Source organism: Emydura macquarii, unplaced genomic scaffold (genome assembly GCF_026122565.2).
Source record: "Emydura macquarii macquarii isolate MOO-44397 ecotype Brisbane River unplaced genomic scaffold, CSIRO-AGI_Emac_v2 contig_67, whole genome shotgun sequence".
NCBI classification, from domain to species: Eukaryota; Metazoa; Chordata; order Testudines; family Chelidae; genus Emydura; species Emydura macquarii.
In genome coordinates this window covers 12,341,399-12,356,688 of record NW_027130204.1, presented here as the reverse complement: position 1 = coordinate 12,356,688, position 15,290 = coordinate 12,341,399, and the positions used below count along the sequence as shown (strand labels likewise).

Here is a 15,290-nt window from a genome sequence, read left to right as displayed (position 1 = left end):
CACCTATTATTCAGTTTGCATGGCAGAGCTGGATCCTGCTTGCCCAGGTACTGCCTGATGTATATCAGTTCATTTGAGAAATTGATATGAAGGTTGGGCTAATTTATCAAAGAAAAAATGCTCCCTTATTCTGTTAAAGAACCCTACTTTTTTTTTTTTTTTTTTGGAAGGACCCATTTTTTCCCCCAGACAAGGTATTTAAAAACACCAGCAAAAGGATAACCAGATGATGAAATTGTTGAATATTATCAAAGATGATACTAAAATATTCACAAAGGTATTTACAATAGCAATTCTTAAAATAATTGATTTTGCATAATGAACAACGCCTTTAAAAAAAAAAAAAGTAAAACAGGAAAAATATAAGCGTGGGAACGTCTCTACATAAAATGTTTGACAAATTCAATATGCCTACTGGAAAATAAAAGAACTAAACTGCCATTTCCTTTAATATCTACAGCAAGGTGCTGCGAACTAGCATATATATATATCACGACGCATGTACAGCAGTAGTGGGAAATGTTAACAAAAATATGCAAAGAATTTACAAATATGACTTTGGTGAGGAAAGAAAATCCAGAATTGTAAGCACGTGTCATGCGATTTACAGCATTACAAACTAAGGGGGCGTGATTACATATTCAAACAGACAAAAATAAATCCTAACAAAATTCCATCTGGCACTTAAGTTTAAAACGTATGGTTCAGAACAACTAAAGGGCTATTTGATGGGATGGGGGGTGGTCAAATTTGCTTTAGTAACAAAGAAAGCAATAACTGTACAGTGGGCAAAAGCTGAAATGTCGCACCACGAGGGCAACGTTGGCACACATGCACTTTTTACACAGCTACTGTACATAATTTATAAGTGAGAGAGAGAGAGCACAAAAATGGGCACAGAAGCAATAGGAAGCTCATGCAGGAGAAGCAACCACATGCGAAGCACAGATCACAGGGGCAAGAGAGTGATTGTGGCAGTAGGGTCTGTTGAGGGCAATAGCAACCTACCAACAATTACTTCTCCCCATGCCCATCCTTCTTGAAAAGTAAAACATCCTGGCTCCTAAAGAGTTAAAAAAAAAAAAAAAAAAAGCAGGATGGCGGGGGGGGGAGCTACATTACTTGTAACAGTCTTGAAAACAAAACACAAAGCAAAACAAAAGAGAAGCTCTAAGGTGTCTGTCCAATTTCCATGCTCCTTTCAAGTTGATTTTTTTTTTTAAATGCCACGAATGATGTTACTTCCCCATCCAGCAGTGTGAGCTCTTCTTCCCTGCCTCCACCCAGCTTGTCCTGCTATGTATTGTGCAGTACAGAGGATCTAACGCACAGAGCACACTGAAGGCTCTGGGTGATAAAGAACTTTTTACACTCCCTCCCTGCTCTTTTTCTGCTTTGTATGGATACATGGGAAAAAAATATAATCTCAATAATTGGATAACAACACAGTCACAAATGGTAGTGATTGGAAACCAAAACCACAACAAAAAATTAAAATAAAAAAAAATTAAACGTTTTTTTCCCAAGTCTGTGTGTTTAAGCAGAGGGATCCCTTGCGAACAGGTGTTGCAGATTCCTGCGCTTTATAAACACAAACACACACTGTCTGCAGCCTGGAGATTCTCAGGACTCCTCTACTGAAGACAAAACATTAGCTACACAGATGTCTCCCTTTGATGTATTTCTTCCTTACTTTTTGACTTTTATTGTATTATTTGTGCTTTTTGGTGTTTTAGATGTTTGTTTGTTTGTTTTTCTTGTGTGTGTGTGGCCAACACAAATCTGCAGTTGAGGAGGGAAAGCAAGGGAAGGGTTTCAAAAAAATGGAAAAACACTCATTGGAAGGACATTCTGAGACCAGTCAATTGGGACAGTTCCATTCTTTTGCCTTTTGTTTCCTTGCCAAGATTGGTTCTTGCCAGTATACTTCACACTATGTGTATCACAGAACTCTCTCTCTGTAGGATTAACAATGAATGGAGTTTCCACTAGCTGCACTATTGTCTATGCTTCGTTGTGACAGGTAGTGGCAGTCTAGAAGATCACCGCATTTCTTCCTTTCTTTTTTTTTTTTTCTCCCGTCACTTTCAGTCAGCTGACAAAACCAGTTCTGAGATGAAGAAAGCAGGGAGTGCACCATTCGACTGAGTCATGAGTTTGTTGGTTTTTCTGTGGAAAGGGAGTGACAAGATTCCTCTTTGTGCAGGTACGCACATGTGGACAAGTGAGGGGGTGGGAAAATACATAGGGTTGTCAGTTGTTCTCAAAGAGAGAGAGAAGGTCGTCATTGCTATTGCTTGGCAAATCAGGAGGGTCCAGGTACGAAAGCAGCTCATCTGGGTTTGTGAGTTCTGGAAGCAGCTACAAAATATAAAGTTAAAAGGAAAATTAAAGGTACCGGAAACAGATTGGCAGAACAAGGGATTAAAAACTGCACATACCTGGAAACCGACTGTAATGTATCTACATCAGAACAAATCCAAAGCATAAACAAGATAAATTAAGATGGCATAGTATCAAGATTTTATAGCCACTTCACATAGGATAAGGCTAGAAGGGACCACTGTGATTGTCTAGTCTGATCTCTTGACTGGGAAAGCTTGTATAATCCACTTTATTTATGACACGAGAATTACAGTCATCCCAGGAGTGTGGCAATTACAGTCTCTAGGCTAACATCCCTAACATGAATTCCTTATGTGCAGAACAAAGTGAGTTTACTCCACGGGTTACAATTTATTCCCTGGTTGCTGGTGATTTTTGCAAAGGCTTTTCTTGCCCATGTATATGGCTTTCTCATTGGGAGCAATCGTAAAAGTTATATGTAAATATATACTCTAAACAGGCACTAAGTTTGATCAACAATTATCTTTCAGCTTTTTAAGTAGGCAAAAGAGGATTATGCATATCTGCTCGGAAAGATGAATCGGCAGCAGTATCTTCTAGGTGACCCATGCTGTGTTAATGGCTCCGAGGCATTATGCCCCCATTGGACAGCAGAGAGCACTCATTATTCACTACAGCTTTTGAAGAGTAACTGCAGAAATATTTTGAGATATATTCCCACTGACATAATGCTTCAAACAAGGAAAATTTCTTCTTCAAAATTCCATTCAGATCCCTTTTTTGGAATCTTAACTAGTCAGTTTCACAACCAGTGACATTTTACAGTTTAGTCTGCTCCTAACAGTTTCTTGGTAAAAAGCAAAAATGACAAATTTCAACCGTGGCAGTGAAAAGGAGTATGTAATATGCAATTTTTATATTCAAGGTTCTCTTAGTGCCAAGATAAAAATATGGATTACTTCAACAAATGGAGCAGCAGCTCAGATGCACACTTGTGGTTGCTATGCTTTTATCAAATGCTACATAAGCAAAAGCTAGACTTTAATAAATTACACTGTGTATATTAATATTACACTCAGATATTTTTAGTATTCTTAGGCAAATACAAGCTTTCATTCCCTAACTTCAAACCGGTAAATTTATATTTCAATATTTTAAAATGAAATGTAAAGTAAGTTTTATGAGAAACACAAAGATTGTACTTTTTTTATTTGCTTTTTAAAAGTATGATTGTGATGATTACAAAAGTTGCATCTCACAGAGGAAATAATTGTTATTCTTAAAACATCTCCCTGATATTCAGGAACATGCATTAAACATAAGAAAAGCATCATCACCACAAAGACTACTGGGCAATGACAGGCAGCCCTTCCATACTTCAGTATAATGTGTATTACAGTTCTGTATAGAGGGCCCTGTCCAGGATTGTGGTCCCACTGCGCACAGTGATGTACAGAGTAAAAGAAGGCCCCTGCTCTCAAGACCTTATAATTAATTAATGCTAAAGAATTAACTTAATGTTGCTGAGGCGGGGATAGATTTAAAAAATCTCTCTCTCCGCTGTCCCCCAACTCATACTTTTCCAAGTTTGGGCGTGCGTTTAAAATAACAAAGCAGTTGTAAAAAAGATCAGGGAGTCATTAGTATATGATTGAAACCAGGCAGTTATATCTATGTGGCCCACAGTGAATTATTGTGTAAACATAATCTTGGATTAGTTATTTGTGCCAGTTACAAGGTATCTTGGCACATTGTCTAAGCTTGTAAAAAGGAGGCTTCTGAAAACTAGAGTGTCTTGAATTGCTGTATAAACACAAGAACAGATCTACATCTATATCTGGATAATGTAGATCTTTGTACAGAAGAGAAATTCTCATGCGCTGGGAATCATCATACTGAGCCACACTGAAGCAGGTTACTATGCCCAACATGAGTACACCATGCTAGCTTAATAGCCATTTTGTATTTTGAAGTTAGCTTTTAGTTCACTGATAACAAACACTGCATGGCATTTTTATCCAATCGTTACTTCATAACATGTTCACTAAAGGCTAAAGCCATCAAAAATGTTTAACCTAATGAATTTCCACCCATGTTTCAAAGAACTCCGACTAACCTTTCTGCAGTACTTGTCTCATTACCTACATAAAGTAATTTCAGGGCCTCTTCAAGAATCCAACATGATTTTATCAGTGATAACCATCACTGTCTATCCAGATTTTTATACTCCGATCATCCCTGAAGAATGAGTGCCTAATGCCTACACCAAAAGAGCATTCTTTATGTTACCTAAACATGTTACCTAAACAAGAAGGAGCCTAGCTGTTCGTGTGACCCATTAACACTATTTGAACGTGGTCTTTAATGGCTTTGTTCAGCAGCTGCCCCTCAAGATGCATTCCCCAAGGGCTTCTTCAATCGTGAGCATGTGATGAGAACAGGCAGCAGAATCTGGCTCACAGTTAGAAACTGACCCACCTAGAACTTCCATACTTCTTAAAGGAGGAATGACCAAAATGTCTTGAGTCTATCCTACTTCCACCCCTCCTCCTTTTTAAGGCTATTTAAAGACACAGTGCTGTTCTATGACAGAGAACATTTAAAAGCACATGAGCAACAAATACATGTGTAAGTTTGCAGCACAACAGCAAGCACTTCTTTAAAAGTTATAATCACATCATCTATTGAACTTGCAATAGAGATTGAAAATCCAAGCACGGGGCAAGGCATTCAAAACCCAACCCAACCCTAGCATTAAGAAATACATGTTTGAAGAAGTGCTTGGCTGACCAGAAAGGTTTCTGGAGACAAATAAACTAACTCCTTAACCTTGTTTGAAACAGAAGATTATGATTTGCCTTAAAACCAGATACAGAAGTGATTCAGGACTCAGACATGAGCTGCCGTAAGCAACCAAACGGGGGAGTAAAGGGACAAAAGGCATTCTCTTTACTTGCTCCCTTTCAGCGGCTACCCTTAGGGCCAATCAGCGCATGGTACAGGAGAGCAACCATTGCCGGGCGGCTACCGCATAGGCAGATGGAGAGTGGGCAGAAACAAGTTTCCACCTGGACACCAGAGCACCAGTTCGCATGGAGAGGGATGATAAATGATGCCAGCTTGGCACAGATTACTATGCCCTAGGAGCAAGGGGGAAGCAGGCTCTGAATTGTGACTTTCTCAGTCCATGGTCCGCCCCTGGGGCAGTGCAACTATGGTGACTTCAGGGTCTCTGGTGATTTCAGGATCTAGTCCTTAATATACAGGCTCACCGGTCCAAAGAAAAAAAAAACCAAATCAGATGCTTAAACGGTCTATTCTCTTGAGAGAAGCTTGGCCCCGTGAAAGCACCCTCCCTAGGAAGAAGGTATGGCTTGCGTGTCATGCAGCTGCCTACAACAGGTTTTCTCAGCAAGCCAAGAGTGCCTGTCGTCTCAGCTGGGGTGATTCAGTTCATGTAACAATGCATGAAACGATGACATGTGCTGTGAAAGCGGTTTGCCCTTCCCTCTCCCTCCCCTCCCTCGCCATCTCTCAGAAATGAAGCACATTCTGCAGATGATAGTATGACACAAACTTACATCCAGTGAGGGCTCCGGCATGTCAGATGCTCCCTGTCCACCAGCCTGACCTTCTAAGGCTGAGGAGGGATTAAAGGTCAGGTCACTGTGTGGATGGTTGCTAGAAGCGGCCTGTGGCGGCTGCCGGGACTGCTGGGTAGGAGGACCACTGTGATGTAATGGCTGCCCTGACTGGCTGCTGGGGTGAGGTACGTGCAAACCTTGCTGCATGGAACTATGGGATTGATCAGTGCTGCCAGGATGAGGGATCTGCGAAGGAGGAAAAAAGCAGGAAAAGAAAGTGAGGCCACAAGGTAGAGTGTTCAAGGTGTTTGAAGAAAATGAAATTCCTCAGCTGAATGTTAAAACAAAACAAAACAAAAAAGCCATCAGAAAAGAGAATCCCACATCCCAGTATCAGAGGAAATGTTTGCCTCTTTAAAGGTTTTCTGCAAAGTGGGGGGGAGGGAGAGACACACTGGATTTGTGCTATTTATTTGCTTCTTCATGATGGGTAAATGAAGTCTGAGAAGTGAGAAAAGAGCAGGGTAGGAAGGTTCTGCTTATTTCTTTGCATAAATAGTCCAGGGATGGTTGACCCTGTTTTTCCTGAAAGGGTCTATGGATGACTGGAGAAATAGGAGGATGGTAAAATCAAAGAAGCTAGTCAAGGGAAATTTGATTAATTGAGAAGACAAGTGATCTTTAAGCCTATTTTTGTTAACACGGCAATTTTAACAACATTCTATTCCATTCTGGTTATTACTTAATTAAAAACACCTGGCAGAAAACTTTTCTTTATCAGGGACCTCTGTCCCTTGAGCTAAGGGCTGAGAAAGTTCCCCAGTCCACATCTGGGTCATCCAAGAAGTCCTCTTTCAAAAACCGAGAAGTTGAGGACTTGCCACTGTGGACATCTCTATGGAAAAAAATCCTAAGCCCCCAAATGAAACAATTCTTCAAAACCCTGTTTGGGGGAAAAATAAAATAAAAACATTTCTTCTTTTATTCACATCAAAGAGAAGCAATCAAAGGGCACAAGCCCTATTCCCCCCCTTCCTTTACATGCTACCTTTAATGTTGGCATGTTCCTGGGAACTTGACCTTGGTGCCATGAGAAAAAAAGTGCATGAATGTTCATGAAACCAGTGTGCTCACATTAATTGGGTAGATGGATAAGCAAATGTGAACATTTTTTGAGGAATGCTACATATTGCCACAAAGTAGAGCTGAAATAAAAGAGCAAATGCAAACAACAACAGCATGAAAATAATCCGACACAAACCAAAAACAGCCAGCAAAACTCTGTCAGAATTGATCCTTTCGCCTCAAAGGGAATTGTCAGGTTATTTAGCTGGAACATTTGATTTTGGAGATTTAAAGGGAGGTTTATTATAAAAGCTAATGTTAATAGAAATATTTTACAGTAGTCAAAAATATAACTGAAACCAATTTTTTTTAAAGACATTTCTCCAAACGTTTGTATTTTAGATTTCCAGTGGACCTGACTGTCATTTACACAGAGGTCCCTTTACATTATTCTGGCTATGTAAACAGTGCTGAAAGTGGGTGTAACTGTAATTTAGGCCCACTTACACTGCCAGGAGCTTTAGGCCTTGTGAACATAAAAATTTCACTCCTTTAATTATACTAGTATAGTTAAAGTGGCATAACCTCCTCAAGTGTGGACTTTGTTATGTCAGTATAGTTATTCCCATATAAAAAAGGGAATAAGCTATATATTGGTATAAAGCACCTTTATGCCAGTTGAATTGTGCCCACAGTAAGGATTCTACTGATATAATGTTATCAGGAAAAAAAATCACATCCCCACTCATGTAGTTATACCTTTACAGGCCTTACTGTAAATGATTGACAAGGCCAATAACTTTATGAAATGCAAGAGAAACTGGACAGTCAGTGTATATCTATCAAAGTGAATAAATGTACAACAGGAAAACCAAGCTAGATTTAAAAAAATATTTATTTTTAATAATTCAAAGTAGTGTTGATAAAATGGGAAAGAAGATCTTTTAAAAATATGATTATCTTGGAATCCTGTTTAATTTATGCCATTTAAACCCAAAAGGTACAACAGTATTAGTCGTGCTATAATAATTGCTAGAAAGTTATAAAAAAACAATTATTTAAACCAAGAAGCATTCTTGTGTTCTCAGATAGACACTTCAGAGCAGAGAAACATTTTAGGCAATATTTTAAGAAGTGGATTATTGGGCAGGTCAAATAAATATTTTGGTGCCTAAGCTATTTGCTGGATGGACACTGATTGTTCATAACATCATCAAGGGACAGGGAATCCAAAAAAGCTGCATTATAGACCAGTGTCTATCTCTATATTTGAGTGCTGTTTATAAAGTGAACTCGTGTCTCAGACAGACATTTAAATGCACCTTATTTAGTGTATTATTCACCCAAAACCATAAAACTCCATCAAATCTACCTGTGAAAAGCCCATGGGGATGCAAAAGCAGGATGCAGCATTTCTAAACATTACTCAGACATCTTTAATTTGTTCATGTCCCTGCCCTCATAACTCAAAAGACACTAATCCACATTATAAAATAGCAGGATGCACATTCTAACAAAACTACTTTTGTTTTATAGCCTTGTGTGTGCGCACCAAAGACTTCTAAGACACTTTTCTGGGTTTTTACACTCCTATAACTTAAGATGGAGATATACACATCTATAAAATAGCAGTTTATAACAGAAATAGAGATGCAGCCCCTTCTACAATTTAATCGCACCAAACAGCACTGACACAATATTCATAAGACTGACACTATGTTCAAGGAAGTACACCTCTCGGCTATTGAAAATGCCAGCCAAAACCTAATATCCCTTTGACCTCAATGGAAAATTGATGGTGTAAAAAGGACCAGCAGGTACATTCAGCACTCCTTTGGATCTCACTGCAGTATGTCACAGTGCTGCTGAATGTACATTATTAATCTGGGTATCACAGCCATATGGAATTCTTCTTCCCCTCTGCCTTTAAAAACAATAGGCTTGAAATTAGTCTGAAATCACTCTCCTTAAAACTTGTTTGCAACCTCTGAAATGTCATGCAGCTGAGGGGATAGGAGATCAGCACTTCCCTCCCCCTGGCAGTACCAGGGAGCATGGCAAAGCACTCCGCCTGGGTCCCTACGCTTGGGGGGTCCCTGCTAGAGCCAGAGGGAGCACTGATCTCCAGTCCCCTGGCTGCAGAAGGCAGCCGCTGCCTAAGTACCCAGGTGGAGCGCGTTGCCGGTGCAGGCTCCTTGCTGCAGTCGAGGGGATGGGAGATCAGTGCTCTCCTCTCCTTGGCTGTAGCAGGGAACACGCAAAGCCTGGATCCCTGCTTGAGCCAGAGGGAGGGGAGTGCTGATCTCCCGTCCCTCTGGCTGCAGAAGGGAGCCACTGCCCAGGCGGTTTCCCTGCTGTAGTCAGGGGGACGGGAAATTCTGCTCACTGAACTCCTTCTCTCTGGCTGCCGTGAAGGGAGAGGTGGGGCTGCTGGTGGAGACTGGTGGCCCTTCAGGGTTGTAAAAATTGTATTTGTGGCCCTCAAGCCAAAAAGGTTGGGAACCACAGTTCTAAGTGAATAGCAGAATAATGAACAAGCTATCTGCATAGCGCTAAAGGCAAATAGCACACACAAACCACTCAGTAACTGATTTTTTTATGTTAATACATCTCTTATCATGCAGTGTGTTACTTAGTTATTTTAATGTCCTGATGTCCAGTTCAGGTATGCACTTTATGGGTCTGTGCAATGGAATGCAGTTACTGGAAAGCTGTGAGCTTAAAGCAATCTCTCCTGAATGCTTGCTATAGCCAAGCCAAGATTTATTATTTTAAGGGAGGGAAGAGGAAGAAAGACACGGATGAAAATGGATACTTTATAATAAATCAAATAGCTGAATTAGAACCCTAACATAACCTCTTCTATGGGAAATATCTGAAGATTTAGGGAAAGATTCTCAAATCCAATCTGATTTCCTAGTGTTACTCAGGCAATGCAAGGGAGGTGGAAACTGGCCGTAACTTGTCAGCTGAGAATCCCCCTCATGTGCAGAAAGGAACTATCAGCTGACATAGACCTGATGGACCCTACTTTAGGTGCCATCTCCAGCATAGAGTGCATGTCCTGATGGGGAAGAAGGCAAAGCAAAGCTCTATTTCACCAATTACCAGCTAGTATGAGTAACTAGTTCACAAACTGGCCCCCAAAATCAATGAGCTGTAAATTGCTCCATAATTGCCCCTTCAGTCTCCTGCACCAACTGAAGCCCAGAGACTGGAGAGATCTTTGCCCTTAATATTTTCTCTTAGCTTACAGAAGGCCACACAGCTCCTCAAGCTGTACATTCTAATATCAAGCCACTTGCCTTGAGAATCTTCTGCCACATCTTGTGAAATGTCACTGGGCCAACTAGAGGAGCAGTGACATTGCTTAACTTTGACGAAGTCAATCTGCACTGGCTAGCTTAGGGCTCTTGTTTGAAGTGTTTCGTAGCTGGAGGCACAGCAGAAGTCCCTGCAGCCTTTATACAAAGGGGTAGTTGCTTTGGATAGTTCTTGCTGGTAGCAAATCATCTCTCTACTATATTTTAGGGCTATTCAGTTGGCTGTGATACAGATAGTCTGGACAGTTCAACAAGCTGGTTTGCCAAGGCTTGTATGTATGTCTTGCACTATGGCTTTATTAACCTACCATTCACAAAGGCGCTATGGTTTCTGGACTTCTCTGCAGCCAGGCTTCTGTTCACTCTGTTCTGTTCTAAGATCCCGCTTCTCTTATCCCTTTATTATCGCCTTCCTAGTTCCCCACCACCCTCTTTCAGGAAAACCTGCTGCCCTCTAGAGGAGACACTGAATAAGGACACCTGTCCTAAGCAGCTGCCACCACATGTCCATGTTACACCCTGTCAAAGTGTTTCATAACACTCACTAAAGACACTGCACATCTGACATGTCAAGCTGTGCGTTCTTCCTTTGCATGTAACACTGTGCCAGATGATATACAGCTCCTACCCTATTACTTAAACAAATACAGAGGGGGATATATATACACACATTAAATTTTACTGTTGCAGTTAAAACAGATGATTAGCCAAGCCTAAAAGCTAAGTGCTGCTGATAGGTTTTCTACTGCCACTCTTGCTGCAGTACTGTATTTCCTGGATATAAAGTTCTGTGCATGAAATAGCCACAATCCAGTGTTCTGAAATGAACAAGCTCCGTCCCCATTATGGGTCCTTTGTCTCCATCTGAGACCTAAGCATTCTCGGTTTTTTTCTCTCCTCAACAACTGACATTCTCTCAGAGCAGAGTTGGCATGTATTTTTAAAATCCACAGGTTTACCTCTCATTGTCCAAGCTACTCTCCAGAGCAGTGTACATGCTGTTTAAACCCTCCCCCCCCTCAGTTTACCTTGGATAGGATGTAATGTCACAATGTGGGGATGCAAAATTCTGTTCCAAAGGACAAAGGGCAGACAAGGCAGCGCCCTTGTTTTCAAGCTAGTCAATGCCAGGCTTTAACAGACTCTCTGTTGAGGATGGATGTTTACAGACCCTGCTGGGCTAGAGAATGAAAGACTGGGAATGAAGCCTACATATTCCCTGTGCCAGTGCAAACCACTGTGATTAACATACTGGAGCAGGTTGCTTCTTTCAGATAAACAAGCTTAAGTGACAACTCAAAAAGCTCAGAACTGCTGCTTCACAGGCCCCAAGCACTAAAAGTGGCACTTCCTACTCTATTTCCAGGATTTATCTATTTCAAGAACTGACATGGGGAACCCACTAAGAGATACGAACAGCTCACAATCCGATACAGATTCCTCTGGTGCTGCAACACCCCAGCCTGCATAAGGAGAAAAACAGAACGCTCTGGTGTAAGGTTACTTACTGATTCTTGCATGGGGTGACTGAGGGGTTTGTCAAGAGCTGCCATGCTGCTGGGCATGTCTGGAGGGTGAGACAGCTGTGGCCCATGCATGAAGTCATTCATCGAAGTTCCACCAGGATTCCCATGAGGGAAATCGAAATTGCCGTGACCTTGGTAACTGTTGCCTAAAAAGCCAAAAAAAAAAAAAAAAAGAGTTACTGTGAAAGAGACTCTTAGCTTTTGTACACTGCTCCCTCAACACTGCAATTCACACTGCACAGAGCTGCATGGCAGTGGTTTGGCCTCTTACTGTGGAACTGTGTTCTGTGTACTAAAGCAAAGTAGAGGAAGAGAAAAAAAAAATGAACAAACTAGTCTCTTGTATGTCATCTTCCATTGAAAGTAACCGTTCACCAATTGATATTACATAGTAACTTCCTATTCTAGGAACAAGGGGTAACTGTAGTAGTTCAGAAACATTCACATGGCAACTTTGCGAATGCTGGTATTTTAGATGGCAACCACTTCAACTCAGCACATTCGCTTAAGAAAAGAGAAAAAAACAATACACATTAGGGAAGACATATGATCCTGGAGGATATTCCACTTCTGGGGACATGGGTTCAAATCTGACGGATGTCTTTGTTCCTAAAGATCATCCCTATAAATGGTTGAAACACCATACACGATGCAGTTTTGAAGAGGCCTCAATGCTTTGGCTCACGTCTGTGCTATCGTGTTCCTTGTTTTCACAAAACCTAATAAAATTCACTGAGTCATTTGGAAAATAGAACATTAATGATCTACTTTTTTAAGGCATTTATTCCTTTCATCTGCAATGTTACAGTCTGAGTGTGGCCAGCATTTTAAAACACAAAGTGCACATTCCGAATGGAAGATTAACGCGTTTCGAAAACGAAACCCAGGTTGGTTTGAGACTGGGTTCCTTGAAGCACAAAAGTTCCAGGGGGTTTCAAAATAAATGTTTTGGTTTTAGCCCTCGCTCATCTAGTTTTAAATGAATTTAGAGCTGATGAGAGATGAGGAATTGCCAGATCTGAAGAATAAAACCCTCTCTTTGTCTGCAGATAAAGTACTGTATGGTTAAGGACCAGTGTGTTTTTGTCCCACACCACCCCAGCTAATGTGCTCTGACTGTCTTGCAAACAGACCCTCTGTAAGTGTACATGTAAGTTCACTCTCTGTCTCCTTTTCTATCCAGGGTGTCTCTGTTAAGACTTCCAACTGGTGCAAACTCTGGTGGTTTACTTGATATGAACAGTAGAAACTGAACTCAAGCTACCAACCTATTTCATATAAGCCACCGAATGGGATCACACTGAGCACTGAAATAATACAACGGCTTTGGAGCTTGTTTGCAGTTTGTCAGCTGAAGTAGAGCAGCTTTAAAATTTCAAGTCAAGCAGGTAGTTTGACAAAATGAAGTATCTGCATCATTTGCTCTTCTGCACAGCTCATTTTAAGCAGAAGTTTAATCTCAGAGGAATAGAAGTCGTTAGCCATGTAAGAATATTTCTCAAAGAAGCTGGGACTTTGATCTATCATGTAACTGCTGTAGAGCCTTGCTAATTCTCATGTTGCTAATCTGCAAACCGGATAAATCTCACCGAACATAGCTAGTCACACCCCACTTCTTAGGAAAGATTTAATGGCAGGGATCTGAAGTGAGGTCTTGTATTACTAACATATTGCAGTATGTTTACTGCAATACTGGAAAGTATTGCAATAAATAACTAAAACTAAACTACTCACATCCAAGTACTACTATTGCTACTACTTGCTTCTTCTACAGTGCCTTGCATCAGAGGACATTAAATGCTTTTAAGCACTCAGGCACACTGCATGACTATGTGTAATGTGAGGTGTCACAGTCAGTGAAAGAGCTGAGAACAAAACCCAAAATAAGTGACTGATCCCTATTGAATGAGTGAAACCCATTTTGTGATGCAGTACCCATGACATTGCTATAGTGTTTGTTCATCTGCTTGATAATTCAAAAAACTGGATAATCTGCTATTGATCTCACAATCACTGGAGCAAATTAACCACATCATGGATGTAATATGTTTTCTCTCCAAAATGCCTGTAAGAAGCACATCTATTGTCTTGTAACCAATTCTGACGGCATGAAGAGTTGGACCCTAGCTTTTCTGAGACTACTGAGAGTCATATCATATCACTGCAAAGATAATTGTCTTTAGTTTTACAATAATATCTTAAGAATTTGAACTACAACCTGTCACTATAATCTAGTCAGTCTCAATATACCAGTTTCTTGAACAGATACCTCCACCACCTGTATTTAGTTCAGTGTTTCCCGACCTTGGGGCATGTGGTGGTGGAAAAGGTTGCATGATCCAAACTGGACTTCCTAATGCAAAAACACTCCTGTGCCTCTCAGCAAAGCAGTGTATGGTTCTGTAAAAATTGCCCCCTTCTGTCCCTGCACCCACCGTGGCCCTTAATGAAGCTGGCCAATGGAGAAGCTTACATGTACAGGACTGCAGGCTCAGACGGCAGCCCACTGGCCCAAGCTTCTCCATGGTAATCACCCTCAGCAGTATGTGGCCTTCTGTAGAGTGGGAACAGGGAAAGGAAGTCACCAAAGGGAGAGATGGAGGAAATGGACAGAAAGCAAGATGAAGGGAACTGTGTTGGGGCATGACACAAGCAGACATGGGAGCAGCCACTGCCCATCCATTGTAAGGAGGTTAGAAGCGCTTCATCATAAAATGGTTGTGAATAATTGATTTACTTCATTACAAATTTTTGCCTAAATAAATTCTAAAGTGAAAGGGCTGCTTTAGAGTTTCTTATCAGTAGCTGTACATTTTCTTACTTGCTCAAAGAATCTTCCACGCAAGGGCATTCATACACTACACTACTGGATCATAAAAACGGACTGAACCGCTGAACAATTTTTGGGATTTGTTTTCTATATTCTTGAAACCATAAAACCAACCTTGGTTACCATACTCAGAGGAGTTGTTGCCCCCTGGTGGAGGTGGAAGAGATGGGTAAGGTGATGGGCCAGGACCCAAAGCCGCAATCATCTCCATCACGTTTGGCATAATCATCTGGCTGGGACTCATGGTTTTAAATCTCTTGGAAGGAATGCCATCTGGATCATCTTTGATGTGAATGTCTGACTTTATAGGGACTGGCCTCCAACTGCATGTTGGGTCGATGGTAACTTCTTCAAACTCAGAGCTGTAAGAAAGGAGCAAGTTACAATATCACTGGCTCTTGCTTTGCTACCAGTTCTCCAGAACTTCCTAAGAAAAGCTGGACTGTAACATGTGGTTTCTATTTGCCTCAGGACAATACAATCTCCAAGTGTTTCCTTCGCGAAATGCATGCAGGCAGCACTCTTAAAAGATGCCAGTTTGAGAGGCCTGAAAAATTAACTCCTCTCTGTCCACAAGTAGGTAGAGTAGGATTGCCACGATGCACATGTCTCCATA

The 15,290-nt window shown here is 41.0% G+C and overlaps 1 protein-coding gene across 14 annotated transcripts in view; it reads right to left on the bottom strand.

Annotated features, from left to right (window-relative positions):
- Positions 1-422: 422 nt before the first annotated feature.
- ZMIZ1 (zinc finger MIZ-type containing 1) overlaps positions 423-15,290 on the bottom strand; it is a 482,416-nt gene continuing 467,548 nt past the window's right edge. For 9 of the 14 annotated variants that reach the window (XM_067539605.1, XM_067539657.1, XM_067539648.1 and 6 more), the window contains 5 exons: positions 14,789-15,036; positions 14,318-14,398; positions 11,827-11,990; positions 5,928-6,176; positions 423-2,361 (listed from right to left, as the gene is read on the bottom strand). In XM_067539605.1, coding sequence (XP_067395706.1) covers positions 2,254-2,361; positions 5,928-6,176; positions 11,827-11,990; positions 14,318-14,398; positions 14,789-15,036 — 850 coding nt within the window. In that variant the 3' untranslated portion in view covers positions 423-2,253. The remainder of the gene's footprint in view (positions 2,362-5,927; positions 6,177-11,826; positions 11,991-14,317; positions 14,399-14,788; positions 15,037-15,290) is intronic. The other 5 variants (XM_067539667.1, XM_067539675.1, XM_067539725.1 and 2 more) reach the window with 3 other exon arrangements.